The sequence below is a fragment of the Xiphophorus maculatus genome, chromosome 3, assembly GCF_002775205.1.
Source record: "Xiphophorus maculatus strain JP 163 A chromosome 3, X_maculatus-5.0-male, whole genome shotgun sequence".
NCBI lineage: Eukaryota > Metazoa > Chordata > Actinopteri > Cyprinodontiformes > Poeciliidae > Xiphophorus > Xiphophorus maculatus.
Genome location: NC_036445.1, coordinates 8,375,464 through 8,391,905, shown reverse-complemented (window position 1 = coordinate 8,391,905; position 16,442 = coordinate 8,375,464). Strand labels below are relative to the sequence as shown.

General features: G+C 38.4%; 2 protein-coding genes across 2 annotated transcripts; both read left to right on the top strand.

Moving 5' to 3' along the window:
- The first annotated feature begins 976 nt into the window (after positions 1–976).
- Positions 977–2,915, top strand: LOC102222081 (trypsin-like). The gene is made up of 6 exons (XM_023330495.1): positions 977–1,016; positions 1,255–1,447; positions 1,530–1,715; positions 2,012–2,073; positions 2,172–2,293; positions 2,385–2,915. Exons 1-6 carry the CDS (start codon positions 977–979, stop codon positions 2,532–2,534), a joined length of 753 nt encoding a protein of 250 aa, XP_023186263.1. The 3' UTR covers positions 2,535–2,915.
- Positions 2,916–8,436: 5,521 nt separating this feature from the next.
- LOC111608176 (anionic trypsin-2-like) lies at positions 8,437–10,184 on the top strand. The gene is made up of 6 exons (XM_023331429.1): positions 8,437–8,467; positions 8,702–8,894; positions 8,977–9,162; positions 9,459–9,520; positions 9,619–9,740; positions 9,834–10,184. Exons 1-6 carry the CDS (start codon positions 8,437–8,439, stop codon positions 9,981–9,983), a joined length of 744 nt encoding a protein of 247 aa, XP_023187197.1. The 3' UTR covers positions 9,984–10,184.
- The last annotated feature ends 6,258 nt before the right edge of the window (positions 10,185–16,442 follow it).

Below are 16,442 nucleotides of genomic sequence, written 5' to 3'. Positions count from 1 at the left end.
TGTAAATAATAGATCATGTGTTTTTGTAAATCTCCACTCAGCTTACCTTAGGGGTGACAGCAAGTGAAGCAAAGATTGTAGCGAGTTCTGCTTTATTTTCTCCTCATTCTGCTTCCTCTCTAAGGTCTCGGCCTGCCTTCATCATTTTTTGTGTATGTGTGACAGTCGCCAGTCTTAAATGTTATGGTTACGTCAGCGTGCAGCCGTGTGCATGTGAGCAGATAAAACAGAGAAAAGACAAACAGTCCTTTTGTCCATAACAGAGTGTTCCTTATGAATTTCTTGTAACATTTCTTGTCTAAAAAATCACAAGATACATAATTTCTTTTATGAAGGACATTTAGTTCCATTATTCTTTTGTTTTTCACAATGTAGCATCAGGTTGTTTTTTATTCTTTGTATTTATGTTTGTCCTTAACTTGATTTTTTGTTAGCACATTAGCTCCATTTTACACCAAACTAACTTTTAGCCACATAAAACAGATGGGTTTTTTTCGATTAGCAAATGAATATGTAATCATGTCTCTAGTTAAATCACAGACTGTTACTCTTCAGCATCAAGCAAGTTTGTAATTCCCTTTGTTAGCCTCTATGTAATCTATGCCCTAAACAGAGCGTTCCTTTATTTCCTTTAGAAATAAAGTTTACAATCAAGTTTTCACATTTAACGCAAAACTTACAAGTAACTTTGCAGCCAAATAAAAGATCTGCTCTGAAGTCAATTCCTTAATACTGATGAAAAAGTTCTTGTTTCATTGGCTGATTATTTAAGTTATAAGAAGGGAAATGTTTGGATAATAGAGAAATAATCTGTCAATAGAACAAGACATTTTTCAGGTTTCATCAGTGTCTGTCCTGTGATTGGACAGATCAGTGTCTGTCCTGTGATTGGTGGCTTTCTTTCCAGCAGGAAGTTGTGAACAGAGTTTAAAAGCTGCTGCATTACTGCAGACATTCACAGGAAGCTGGACCAGCAATGGCTCTGCTGAAGGTTCTGCTGCTGCTGCTGGGGCTGGGTGAGTCAGAAACACTGGAGAAACTGGTCACACTGGATACACTGGAGACACTTCCACTGGTTCCAGGGAGGCTGCTGCTCTCTGTGACTCTCAAACTTCCCTCTGATTCAGTTTCAAACTGAAACTTCTTTGCATATGAACTGTGATGTTTTTTAATCTGTAACTGTTTATCCTTTTTCTGTTCCAGCAGCCATGTTTGCACCTGGTTTCTGAGTAAAGTTCTTCTTTGCTTCTTCAGGTGTTCCCGGGAACTCAGATGTTTCTCTGCAGAAGAGAATCATTGGAGGTCATGACTGTGCTGACACAGAGCGTCTTTATCATGTTCGGCTGGTGATGATCAATGGGCCGTCAACGATCATGTGTGGAGGATCTTTGATCCACCCTCAGTGGATCCTGACTGCAGCTGACTGCTATGACCCAGAGACAGGGTGGTAAGAAAGAGGCATTAACACAGTCTTATCTGCAGATGATCAGGTTTTCTATGTGTTCACTATAATCTAACCTTTTCTGCAGGTTTAATGTCGCAATGTTCAATGTTCATCCACGGACTACTGAAGAGCATGCTCAAATAATCCGACAAGCTCCTGTGTTGTATACTGGCGACAGCCGGAAGCATAACATCATATTGCTGAAGCTTCAGAGACCAGTAAATGATGTCCCACTTGCTCCACTACCAGACTGCAGTAATCGTCTTAAAATGTAAGTCTATCTCTGATCAACAACATGACTTCACATTTTCTGTCTCCAGTTCTGCTGCCTCTGCTTCAGCACACCTGAGTCAGGTAATCAGGCTACCAGTTTAGCTCAGGTGTGTTGGACCAGAGACACATTTAAAGGACGCAGTACAACGTCACTGGGGACTGGAGGTGGAAACTCCTGTGTCAGTGGATGAAGTCCTTCATGGATTTATTTTCTGTTCCATCATTGCTCCTCATAAAAATTATTTTTCTGCATTGTTATCTTGAATTTTTACATTTATTCTAATTGTGTTTCAGTGGTGACACTGTTCAGCTGGCAGGAGAGGGAGCAACGACAACCGGCCCCAATAATCGGCGATGTGAGAGACATTTTAAAGTTATGAGTATAAAATTTTTGTTTCTGTCTCTACAGACGTTGAGTGAAGAACATGTTCATGATTCTCATGTGTCTCTACAGTACGCACTCTTCATCTTCCAAAACATCTTCAGTGTGTCGACATGAGAGTTGTTCAGATTTCCCAATCCCGGTCATTTGGATATATGTTCCGGGTTGAAGAACCGAACAAGGATGCATGTTATGTAAGTTTGTTTCGTCATTATCTCTCTGCAGGGATTAGAAGACTTATGTTTTACATAATGAAGAAATATATTAACAGAATTTTTTCTACAGGGCGAATCCGGTGGAGCAGTGATGTTCAACGGCAAGATTTATGGTGTGATTTCTATTGATGTCTCACACTTTGCATGCAAGAAACCAGTTTCCATCATGGATGTGTGTGAATACATTGGATGGATAAAAACAACAATTGGCCATAAATAAAACAAACTATCATGAAATAAAATTCTCATCAAATTTCCTCTCAGATATAATTTTATAGTTGTATCTTGATCAGTTTGATCCACGTTTGTAGAATTAGGATAAATCAATAGCTTTGTTTTTTCTCGCCTGATCTTGATCTCCCTAGTGCAGTGGTTCTTAACCTTTTATGAGGTACCGAACCCATCAGTTTCATATGCGCATTCATGGAACCCTTCTTTAGTGATAAATAAAATAAAAACGTTTTCCTAATTCAAGACATATGTATATGTTTTTTTGCTGGTGCACAAAATGAGCAATGCATGAACGTCACCTTGCTCAAAGAACAAAACCATGAACTCACAGCAAATTGCAGTATTACTTTATTCTGGCCCCCCAAAAATATTTCGGCCCCATAAAAGAATTTCAGCCCCCAAAAATATTTTTTTTACTAATTAAAAATAAATTTGGATTAATTCAAAGAATAACTAATTTTTTTTATTTTTAAATTTAATTTGTTTTTCATCATTTTGAATTTACAAAATATTTTTGGGGGCCAGAATAAAGTATTGCACAAATTACATACCTGCAAATCAGTGTGACTTCTGCTGTTGTCTTTGGGAGGCCAGTTCAGAGAGGCGTGGCTTCACCTTGGCAGTTGCATCTTCAGAGCAAAGTCTGTTCATTTTCTTCTTTTTTTGCTCGACATATTTAGTATGGATTAAAATATTAAGAAAGAAACAACGCAACGCACAACTACGACAGCCGCTGATACTGCGCGCACTAAATTCCCCGCAGCCCTGATTGGCTGAGCAATGTAACATGATCCTCTGCAACAAGTGATGGCCAAGCGGGGCATCATCACGACTTTACACAAGTGTGTCTTTACCTCCACGGCAGAGGCTCCGCCGAACCCCTGAGACCGACTCATCGAACCCGTGGGGTTCAATCAAACCACTGCTCTAGTGGATCTTTCTCTGTCTCAGAAATTAACAATGAATCAATAAATGCATGAAAAAGCAATATTTCCTGGCTGATCATTTTTACATTCATTTTCAGTTTGTCAAGTTGATATTTTCCCTGAACTGAGTCTGAAAATGTGACATGAGTTTTAAATTGCATGAAGAGGAACACCAGAAGTAACTTATTCAGTTTTTGTTTGATATCAGAAATGAACATGCAGCATCTAAACTCTGCAGCTCTGGAGTTACTATTCCTGATTTACTTCTAGAGAACTTTAAACTCCAAGACCAAAGAGCTGTGCACAACAAAGCAAAGTATGCAACAATGTATTCTGGTCAAGTTTGACAGTTTTGAACATTTTCTAATAACTTAAACTTTAGAAACATTAAATGTACAAACATTCAAACCTTTTCTGTCTTTGGAGAAGATCTGAGGAAGCTAAACATTTAGCTTTGAGCTCATTAGTTTGCAAGCTAAATATTATTTGCTAGATAAATAATTAGTCAACTTAATATTTAGTAGTTGCTAACAAAGTATTTTAATGGCATGCAATAAATGCTTAACTAGTTTTCAAAATCTCATTATTTTTGCCTTTATTGATTGTTTTTGGAAACGTTTGTGTCTCTGATCAGTTTCTCTCAGCATTCCCTGATGTTATTGTCGTTGCATCAGGACTTTTCATTATGATGACATGTTCACTGATATGAAGATCCGCTTTACAGGAACGAGCCATTCATTCTGAATTAGTTCTGAATCACTTTTGCAGGTTTGCTACATTTCTGGTTTGTAGAAATTGTTTTAAGAAATGCTTCATTGGTTGTGCAAATGTGAAGAAAGAAAAAAAGAGAGGGTGCGGCAAGATGTGTTTTCAGAGCGGGTAGAGATTGTAACTGAAATATCTCTGTCTGTTCTCCTCGTGAGTAAAAAGAATCTAAATCTCTTGTCTTTTCCTGTGTCTGTACTTGATGTTCTAGGTGCTTTACCCTGGCACTTATCAAATCACAAGATTCATAGCATCTTTTACGAAGGACATTTTAGTTTCATTAGTCTTTTTGTTTTTCACAATGTAGCATCAAGGCTTTTTAATTTTTTGAATTTATGTTTGTCCTTAACTTGGTGTTTGTTAGCACATTTGCTCCACTTTATACCAAACTAACTTTTAGCCACATAAAAGAGGTGTGTTTTTTTTTATTAGCGGATGAATATGAAATAACATCTAATCTAATTAGTCAAATCACAGAATGTTACTCGCCGGTTTGTCTTGTTACTCCATGCCACTGCTCCTTGTCTCTCCTCCCCAGTTTCCTCATGGTCTCTTCATGTCTGGTTTGGATTTATATTTATTCCATGGACTTTGTACCTCCTGAGCACCTAACTATAAGCCACATCTACAAAGTTGTTTTTTAAAAAAACTGGAAACACATATATAAGTCACACCGGGCAGTAAGCCGCTGATATCTCCACCGTTCTCAGTCTTTCACATCTGCTGGATTTATTAAGGGCGCAGCCTTCCATTTCCATTGCCAATCCATGGATTTGTATATATATATATATATATATATATATATATATATATATATATATATATATATATATATATATATATATATATATATATATATATATACATATATATATATATACTGTATATACTGTATATAATGCATTGTCTGAGATACTAACAGGGCAATGTTTCTCAGTGTAGAAATATATTTGGAGCCTCAGTTGTCCAGAAGTTTCTGAAATCAAGATCCCTGGGAGAATCTTGATTTCACAGGTCGAATCTGAACTTACAGGTTTTGTAAGTTCAGGACATACTGTATTTGAAACACTTAAAACATGTTTAAATGATTTCATGTGCATATTGTAATGAATCCTACTGCAAGGCTGCAGACAGTAAAACAAATAAAAGGTTTTTATACAAACTATGTTTAAGTCACATTCATGCAGCAGCCCCACTACAGGTCAAGGACCAGTACAACATGTTTAAGATTATTTTAATACAGCAGTGAGACCAAGTCTGTGTTTTGCAAGTCTCAAGTTGTTATCCTTTCATCCTGAGTCTAGTCTCATGTCTGAAACTAGGAATTTCAATCCTTTGGAGGCTTTTTTCTAAAACAATGCTGCAATTATATATTAAATGTAAATAACACATAATGTGTACTTTTGTAAATCTGGATTTATATCAAATCTTGATCAAATGGGCAGCTGAACACAAAGTATAAAAACACCATTTTAAAATGACCAATTTCACATCTTGGTATTGATAAAGACATGTTGCATGAATAAAGCTTGCCAGAATCAGTAACCAAGACACAAGTTGTTGTAGTTCACCCATTTTCCCCTCTGTGCACCACCCAGGTCCATTTACCAGTTTCAGAACCCGACTGAAACCCCAGTGTCATTACCTTGAGAAATAATGAGCTTTGGTTAAATATTAAACAGGCTTCAATGCAAAAAATGATCACATGTTACACGTCATCAAAATGGATCAGATACAGATCAGATACGCCCAGCGAGCTGAATGACTTTCGGCCCGTGGCACTTACTTCACACCTGATGAAGACGTTGGAGCGGCTCTTCCTCAGCCTCCTCAGACCCCAGGTGGAATATGCCCAGGATCTCCTGCAATTCGCCTACCAGTCAGATGTTGGTGTGGAGGATGCCATCCTCTACCTGCTGCACCGGGCCCACTCCCACCTGGATAAGGGCAGCAGCACGGTGAGGATCCTTTTTCTGGACTTCTCCAGTGCCTTTAATACAATCCAGCCCCTTCTGCTCCAGGATAAACTAAACAGCATGGGAGTAGACCCGCACCTGGTCAACTGGATCCATAGTTACCTCACCAACAGGCCGCAGTATGTCAGGCTGAAGGACACCGTGTCTGACACTGTGGTCAGCAACACAGGAGCCCCCCAGGGCACAGTGCTGGCCCCTCTTCTCTTCACCCTGTACTCCTCTGACTTCCACTACAACTCGGAGCTGTGTCACATACAGAAGTATGCTGATGACACAGCCATAGTCGGATGTATCAGGGACAACAGAGAGGAGGAGTATCGCTGTCTGGTGAGGGACTTTGCTCTCTGGTGCCACACAAACCACCTGGAACTCAACACCGCTAAGACGAAGGAGCTGGTTATAGACTTTGGGAGGTCCAGACCAAAGCCGAGACCAGTCGCATTAGAGGGAACTGAGGTTGAGGTTGTGGACGCCTACAAATACCTCGGGCTGTGGCTGGACAGTAAACTGGATTGGTCAAAACACACTAGCCACCTGTATGGGAAAGTGCAGAGCAGGATGTACTTCCTGAGGAGACTGAGGTCCTTTAACATCTGCAGCAAACTGCTCTGGATGTTCTACCGGTCTGTGATTGCCAGTGTCCTCTTCTACACCGTGGTGTGCTGGGGAGGCAGCATATCCAAGAAGGACACGTCCAGACTGGACAAACTGACCAGGCGTGCCGGCTCTGTGGTCGGCATGAAGCTGGACTCTCTGGTGACGGTGGCAGAGGCGAGGACACTGAACAAACTGCTGGACATCATGAACAATAGCAGCCACCCTCTACACGCCGTCATCAGCAGCCAGAGGAGCCTGTTCAGTGACAGACTGCTGCTTCCCAAGTGCCGGACCAATAGATTTAAGAACTCTTTTGTCCCCCATGCCGTCAGACTGTACAATTCCTCACTGGGGGGGGAGGTGACACAGGACAGAGGGTGGAAGGAGTAGTGACCCCTTGTATTTTTCTCCATACTTATCAGGTCAAACCACATAGTGCAATACGATATCACTGGTCAATCTATCCGCCAAATTCTTATATATATATATTTTTTGTGTTGTATTTATATTTACTTATATTCTTATATTCTTATTCCTTGTTTCTTACATAATTTAAGGTTTTTCTTGCATAATTTAAGGTTTTGGTTACTCACATTTGGTGTGTACCTTAGTATTTAATTTGTATTTTGTATTTTTTTGCACTTTACGTACTGTGTGTTATCTTTGTTTTTTGCCTGGGAGCTGCTGGTAACTTCAATTTCCTGAGGGAGTCTTACCAAAGGATCAATAAAGTACAAGTCTAAGTCTAAGTCTAAGTCCTGCTCCCTCTCTAAGGTCTTAGCCTGCCTTTGTTTATGTTTTTGTGTGACTTTTGTCAGTCTGAAATGTTATGGTTATGTCAGTGTGCAGCCGCGTGCATGTGAGCAGATAAAACAGAGAAAAGACAAAGAGTCCTTTTGTCAATAACAGAGTGTTCCTTATGAATTTCTTGTAACATTTCTTGTCAATAAAATTAAAAGATTCATAGTATCTTTCACAAAGGACATTTTAGTTCCATTAGTCTTTTTGTTTTTCACAATGTAGCACCAGGTCTTTTTTAATTTTTTTAATTTATTTTGTCCTTGACTTGATTTTTTGTTAGCACCATAGCTCCATTTTACACCAAACTAACTTTTAGCCACATAAAACAGATGCCTTTTTTTCGATTAACAGATGAATATGTATTCACATCTCTAGTTAAATCACAGACTGTTACTCTTCAGGATCAAACAAGTTTCTAATTCCCTTTGTTAGCCTCTATCTAATCTATGCCCTATACAAAGCATTCCTTTACTTCCTTTAGAAATAAAGTTTACAATCAAGTTTTCACATTTAACGCAAAACGTACAAGTAACTTTGCAGCCAAATTTAGGACCTGCTTGTTTTAAGTCAATTCCTTAATACTGATGAAAAAGCTTTTGTTTCATTGGCTGATTATTTAAGTTGTAAGAGGGGAAATGTTTGGATATTAGTGAAATAATCTGTCAATGGAACAAGACATTTTTTCAGGTTTCGTCAGTGTCTGTCCTGTGATTGGACAGATCAGTGTCTGTCCTGTGATTGGTGGCTTTCTTTCCAGCAGGAAGTTGTGAACAGAGTTTAAAAGCTGCTGCATTACTGCAGACATTCACAGGAAGCTGGACCAGCAATGGCTCTGCTGAAGGTTCTGCTGCTGCTGGGTGAGTCAGAAACACTGGAGAAACTGGTCACACTGGACACAGTGGAGACACTTCCACTGGATCCAGGAAGGCTGCTGCTCTCTGTGACTCTCAAACTTCCCTCTGATTCTGTTTCAGACTTCTTTGCATATGAACTGTGATGTTTTTTTAATCTGTAACTGTTTATCCTTTTTCTGTTCCAGCAGCCATGTTTGCACCTGGTTTCTGAGTAAAGTCCTCCGCTTTCTTCTTCAGGTGTTTCAGTGAACTCAGCTGTTTCTCTGCAGAAGAGAATAATTGGAGGTCATGACTGTGATGTCACGGAGCGTCAATATCATGTTCGGCTGATGATGACCAACGGGCCGTCAACAGTCATGTGTGGAGGATCTCTGATCCACCCTCAGTGGATCCTGACTGCAGCTGACTGCTATGACCCAGAGACAGGGTGGTAAGAAAGAGGCATTAACACAGTCTTATCTGCAGATGATCAGGTTTTTTATGTGTTCATTATAATCGATCCTTTTCTCCAGGAATAATGTAGCAATTTTCAAAGTTCATCCACGGACTACTGAAGAGCATGCTCAAATGATCAGACAAGCTCCTGTGTTGTATACTGGCGACAGCCGGAAGCATAACATCATATTGCTGAAGCTTCAGAGACCAATAAATGATGTCCCACTTGCTCCACTACCAGACTGCAGTAATCGTCTTAAAATGTAAGTCTTTCTCTGATCAACAACATGACTTCACATTTTCTGTCTCCAGTCCTGCTGCCTCTGCTTCAGCACACCTGAGTCAGGTAATCAGGCTACCAGTTTAGCTCAGGTGTGTTGGACCAGAGACACATTTAAAGGACGCAGTACAACGTCACTGGGGACTGGAGGTGGAAACTCCTGTGTCAGTGGATGAAGTCCTTAATGGATTTATTTTCTGTTCCGTCATTGCTCCTCATAAAAATTATTTTTCTACATTGTTATCTTGTATTTTTACATTTATTCTAATTGTGTTTCAGTGGTGACACTGTTCAGCTGGCAGGAGAGGGAGTAACGACAACCGGCCCCAATAATCGGCGATGTGAGAGACATTTTAAAGTTATGAGTATAAAATTTTTGTTTCTGTCTCTACAGACGTTGAGTGAAGAACATGTTTATGATTCTCATGTGTCTCTACAGTACGCACTGTTCATATTCCAAAACATCTTCAGTGTGTCGACATGAGAGTTGTTCAGATTTCCCAATCCCGGTCATTTGGATATATGTTCCGGGTTGAAGAACCAAACAAGGATGCATGTTATGTAAGTTTGTTTCTTCATTATCTCTCTGCAGGGATTAGAAGACTTTTATGTTTTACATAATGAAGAAATATATTAACAGAATATTTTCTACAGGGCGAATCCGGTGGAGCAGTGATGTTCAACGGCAAGATTTATGGTGTGATTTCTATTGATGTCTCACACTTTGCATGCAAGAAACCAGTTTCCATCATGGATGTGTGTGAATACATTGGATGGATAAAAACAACAATTGGCCATAAATAAAACAAACTATCATGAAATAAAATTCTCATCAAATTTCCTCTCAGATATAATTTTATAGTTGTATCTTGATCAGTTTGATCCACGTTTGTAGAATTAGGATAAATCAATAGCTTTGTTTTTTCTCACCTGATCTTGATCTCGCTAGTGGATCTTTCTCTGTCTCAGAAATTAACAATAAATCAATAAATGCATGAAAAAGCAATATTTCCTGGCTGATCATTTTTTCCATTCATTTTCATTTTGTTCAGTTGATATTTTCCCTGAACTGAGTATGAAAATGTGACCTGAGTTTTAAATTGCATGAAGAGGAACACCAGAAGTGTTTTATTTATTCAGTTTTTGTCTTTTATCAGAAATGAACACCCAGCATCTAAACTCTGCATCTCTGGAGTTACTATTCCTGATTTACTTCTAGAGAACTTTAAACTCCAACAAGACCAAGGAGCGGCACACAAAAATAATGAAACAGAAATCACATAATACAATTAACAAAATCCTAAAGTAAAAATAAAGAATATTTTTAATGAAGATACAAAGGAAATGAGGTCAAAATCTTGAATGAAATAAGTTTTAAGAAAATACTTAAAAACAGGTAAAACTAATTAATAGTATCTTCTGGTTGCCACAACTATAACAAATATTATCGTAGAAAGTTTTCCTCTATTGCAGTTAAACAAAGTGTCTTTGTTGATTTTAATTTTTTTATTTCAACAACTATTATAGGCTTACATAAAGCTGTAAAAAAAGAATAATCTTAAAAACATTGACATAAAAATCACCTGCAAAATAAAGAAGGAAGTTCAAAAATATTATGAAATAAGCAAATTTACTGCTATTTTACTAAATAAATTGTGATAATATCTGACTGTTTAACCTCTATAACATCTTGGCTGCAGACTGCTTTAAAGATCCAAAAACCTCAGTTACCGCTACATAATTTTTTATGTTAGCTCCTCTGAGAGATATAGAGTTGTAAGGGTGAGATATCAAGGCAAAGAAAACTCAATAGCTGCTGGTAGGGCCCTCCAGACAATCAGGGGCCCCTAGAAATGGTTGAATTGTAACACAGATTATAGTTCTGCTGCAGTCAACTATTGACAATGACAATATTATAAACTTTTATTTAATGCATTCCACAGTGAAATAAATAAATAATACATTTAGGATTTAATTAGGAAGTGCAAAGAATCACCTTGATAGTTTGTTGTGTTAACTTTGCTACAATATGGTGTAATCCTTGTGTTTGAGCTGGGTTTGTTCACAAATACATCAGAGCAATTAGTAGCCAATAATTAGTGATTAATTATATTTTATTTCTCCCCTCCAGGGGGTCTTTTGTGGGCTCTAATGTCCCTTATATGAAAGTAGGCTGACAGGAAAGGGGGAAGACATGCAGCAAACATCGCCGGGTCCGGGAATCAAACCCGCGACGGCCGCATCGAGGACTCAAGGCCTCCAAACATGGGTCGCGCCATCCCCTACGCCACCGCAGCACGCCCGTAGTGAATAATTTTAAACTCAGCCAATTAATCTGGGCATCCTATCACAGATTTTATTAATACTATATTTAAACACTGTTAGTGATGCTGAGGTTCTTAGTAGCATGATTCTGTCTAAGGCCCCATATTACTTTGGGCTGGCCCTGCATGAAGAGCGAGCCGCTGCTGGAATCTACCTGCAAACCCCCGGTGACCCAAAGGCCAGTTGTAGCTTGTCTGTAAAGGTAACAGTATACTGCAATTTATATTAAATTAATGTAAATGGTTGATGACTAAAGTGGCTGTGTGGTTGTAAATAGAGGACCGCTTCACTCCTTGCAGTGACTTGAATATGTTTTTGTGTCAACACGCTACACAGAAACGGTCAGTGATCAGTTTTATGGACAAGTAAGAAAATGTATACAAAGGAATCCTCAACAGTGCTTCATGTAAAAGGATATTAATTCTGCACAACAATAAATTGCTCTGACCCAGAGCTCAGAAGAAGAGAAGGGGTGCAACCAACACCTTACATTGATTCAACATTGATCAGATGTTGATTAGACATTAGATTTTAACCACAAAATAACATTGATTCAATGACTTCTTTTAAACATTGGTTACTTTAACAATTGAATGATTGTTTGATGGTTGATCCACAGTCAGTTGTCGACCTCAACCAAAAGTCAACCATTCTGACTATAATTCAACATTGATTTACCACTGTGTGCTATCTGGCAAGTCTTTTATCCTTACATCTAGAGTCAAGTCTCAAGTCTGAAACTTGGAATTTCAAGTCTTTTCAAGTCTGTTTTTAAAAGGTTTCAACTGTATGTTAAATGTAAATAATAGATCATGTGTTTTTGTAAATCTCCACTCAGCTTACCTTAGGGGTGACAGCAAGTGAAGCAAAGATTGTAGCGAGTTCTGCTTTATTTTCTCCACATTCTGCTTCCTCTCTAAGGTCTCGGCCTGCCTTCATCATTTTTTGTGTATGTGTGACAGTCGCCAGTCTTAAATGTTATGGTTACGTCAGTGTGCAGCGGTGTGCATGTGAGCAGATAAAACAGAGAAAAGACAAACAGTCCTTTTGTCCATAACAGAGTGTTCCTTATGAATTTCTTGTAACATTTCTTGTCTAAAAAATCACAAGATACATAATTTCTTTTATGAAGGACATTTAGTTCCATTATTCTTTTGTTTTTCACAATGTAGCATCAGGTCTATTTTTATTTTATTTTTTTTATTTTGTCCTTAACTTGATTTTTTGTTAGCACATTAGCTCCATTTTACACCAAACTAACTTTTAGCCCCATAAAACAGATGGGTTTTTTTTTGATTAGCAAATGAATATGTAATCACACCTCTATTTAGCCAAATCACAGACTGTTATCACCGGTTCGTCTTCTTACTCCCTGCCACTGCTCCTCTTCCCTTTTTCCTGGTTTCCTCATGGTCTCTTCTTGTCTTCCCAAAAATGTCCAATCCATCTGCAGGCCTTATAGGAGATCCAGGCACACAACACTTTTTCTCTTTTAAGATTATGTTTCCAACTTTCTTATTCTCTGATTTTTGTTTGGTTTACATTTACAGTATTTTCATTCACAGTTAAAATCTGGATCACAGCATGTCTAATTCTGGATTCATTTTATTTCCAGGACAACTTGACACAACCTGTGTAGACAGATTTTGTATTTAGCCAGTATCAACAAGCCTGAGGTTAGAATGGAAGCTAGCACAGAGGCTAGCAGAGAGGCTAGCATGGAGGTTAGTTCTTCCACACCTTGAAAACCTCTGGGCTTCACTGAAGATCAAGTTTTTGTATTTTCCTGTGTACACAGATTTTACATTTAGCCAACTTCAACAAGCCTGAGACCAGTATGGAGGCTAGCACAGAGTCTAGCACAAGCACTAGCATGGAGGCTGGCATGAAGGTTAGCTTGGAGACTAGCAGGAAGCTATCACATAGGCTAGCATGGAGCCTACCATAGATACTAGCATGGCGGCTAGCAAGAGACTAGCACAGAGGCCAATATGGAAGCTAGCGCAGACACTAGCATCAAGACTAGCAACAAGACTGGTAAGGAGACTAGCACAGAGGTTACTGTAACCGGATTCTTTCTGCATTGTGCTGGTTTTATTGAATGGTCAGGGCCGTGACACAGTTTGTCTTTAAAATGGGGAGTTTATTGATTTATTCTGACAAGAACAACAAATAGAAAACAACCATGTTATGGGCTGCCCACTCCAAGTCCTCGCTTGCAGGACATGACAAAAGGACCCGCACACAGGCAACCATGTTGCATAACTTTTAAATAAAGAAAATAAAACTTTTTATACACATAACACACCTACGGAAGAGGATTAGGGCCACCGAGGAAAAAAAATAGAATTCTGAGATTAAAGTCAGAATTCTAACTTTATTCTCAGAATTCTAACTTTAATCTCAGAATTCTGACTTTAATCTCAGAATTCTGACTTTAATCTCAGAATTATTTTTTTTTTTGGTGGCCCTAATCCTCTTCTGTACATACCTGACAAGAACAACAAATAGAAAATAACCATGTTATGGGCTTCCCACTCTAAGTCCTACACAAACCCAAAGTACATAACAAAACTAAAATTAATATTTGCTATTTTGCAATCATAGGTTCACTTCAATATTTACATTATGAAATAGATTCATTTATTCATATTCATATATTGCAATAGAGATGATAAAAATTAACTTAATCGATCTATAAATAAAAATGTGCTGGTGGTATGCATCGATAAAGCAAGTGAAATGGCTGGTCATCAGTAAAGTGAATAGGACTGACAAAATCCCTAACTTCACAACAATCCAGTTTTCCCCTGGAGAACACATCCTGGAAATCCTGGGGAAACTCTCAGTTTCTCACCTTGCTATCTTTAAGGGCTAGCAGAACAAAAAGGCATCAACAACAGTTCGTAGTTCCCTTTCTTAGCCTCTATCTAAGCTGCGCCCTAAAGAGGGAATTTCCTTATTTACTTTAGCCTTAGCTTTGAGGGTGTTTCCTAATATGTCATTTCCTTTAGCTTTAGCTTTTGTGAGCATGTGATCTATGTGAATGCATCTATGTGTATACGAGCATGTAAATAGCTGAAAGAGATGGAGGTACAGTAAACACAGAATTATTTATGATCAAGAATTATTTTCACACTTTCTGTTTAACAGTTTCAGGACCCAACAAAAGCCCCAGTGTCATTACCTTGACAAATAATGAGCTTTGGTTAAATATAAAAGAGGTGTTAATGCAGAAAATGATCAAATGTTACACGTCGTCCGAATGGATCAGATACAGAGTGACATTCACTGTGCAGCGCTGGGCTCCACTCAGCTCAGCTAAGGGGTGACACCAAGTGAAGCAAAGATTGTAGCGAGTTCTGCTTTACTTCCTCCTCATTCTTCTCCCTCTCTAAGGTCTTAGCTGTGACAGTCACCAGTCTAAAATGTTATAGTTTTGTCAGTGTGCAGCTGTGTGCATGTGAGCAGATAAAACAGATAGAGAAAAGACAGAGTCCTTTTGTCCATAACAGAGTGTTCCTTATGAATTTCTTGTAACATTTCTTGTCAATAAAATCAAAAGATTCATAGTATCTTTCACAAAGGACATTTTAGGTCCATTAGTCTTTTTGTTTTTCACAATGTAGCATCAGAGATTTTTTTCTATTTTTTTGTAGTTATGTTTGTCCTTAACTTGATGTTTGTTAGCACATTAGCTCCATTTTACATCAAACTAACTTTTAGCCACATAAAACAAATGTTTTTTTGTTTAGTTTTCTTTTAGATTATCAGATGAAGATGTAATCACGTCTCCAGTAAAATCATACACTGTTACTCTTCAGCTTCAAACAAGTTTGTAATTCCCTTTGTCAGTCTGTATCTAAGCTACGCCCTAAACCAGGGGTCTCAAACTCCAGTCCTCGAGGGCCAGTGTCCTGACACTTTTAGGTGTGTCTCTGTTGCACCACACCTGAATAGAACAATTAGGTCGTTAGCAAGGCTTTGGAGAACTTATCGACACAAGGATGAGGTAATTAAGCCATTGCATTCCAGCGTTTTGTACCTGTGGCACATCTAAGAACTGCAGGATACCGGCCCTCGAGGACTGAAGTTTGAGACCCCTGCAAACAGAGCGTTCCTTTACATCCTTTAGCCTTACCTTTGAGGGTGTTTCCTAAGATGACATTTCCTTTAGCTTAAGCTTTTGTGAGGATGTGATCTGTGTGAATGAATGTATGTGTAATCAAGCATGTAAATAGCTAAAAGAGATAGAGGTAAACAGAATAATTTATTCTCAACAAGGGTCATTTTCACACCTCATCAATAACAAAATGATTCTACTTTCAGGAGCAAAGGCAGATGTGAATTTTTGTAGATTGGAAACCAAAACGTTTTTCTCAAAAAAAAAACATCAACCTGAAAACCAGGAAGAGTTGCTCTTTCTCCAGAAAATCAGTTTTATTTCATCAAGTTTACAATCAAGTTTTCACTTGAGCAAAACTCACTGCAAGCTTGTGCACTGCAAAAGCAGAAAACTTACTGATTATTTTGTCTAGTTTCTAATGTAAATCTCTCAGTTCACTCTAAATAAGGCAAAACTAACTTATAAGTAACGTTGCAGCCAAATAAAAGATCAGCTTGTTTTAAATCAATTCCTTAATACTGATGAAAAAGTTCTTGTTCATTGGCTGATTATTTAAGTTATAAGAGGGGAAATGTTTGGATATTAGTGATATAATCTGTCAATGGAGCAAGAACTTTTTTCAAGTTTCTTTAGAACGATGAGATGTTAAAGTTAATCTGTATGCAGATGGCAGCGCAGATCAGTGCCTATCCTGTGATTGGACAGATCAGTGTCTGTCCTGTGATTGGTGGCTTAATTTCCAGCAGGAAGTTGTGAACAGTGTTTAAAAGCTGCTGCATTACTGCAGACATTCACAGGAAGCTGGACCGGCA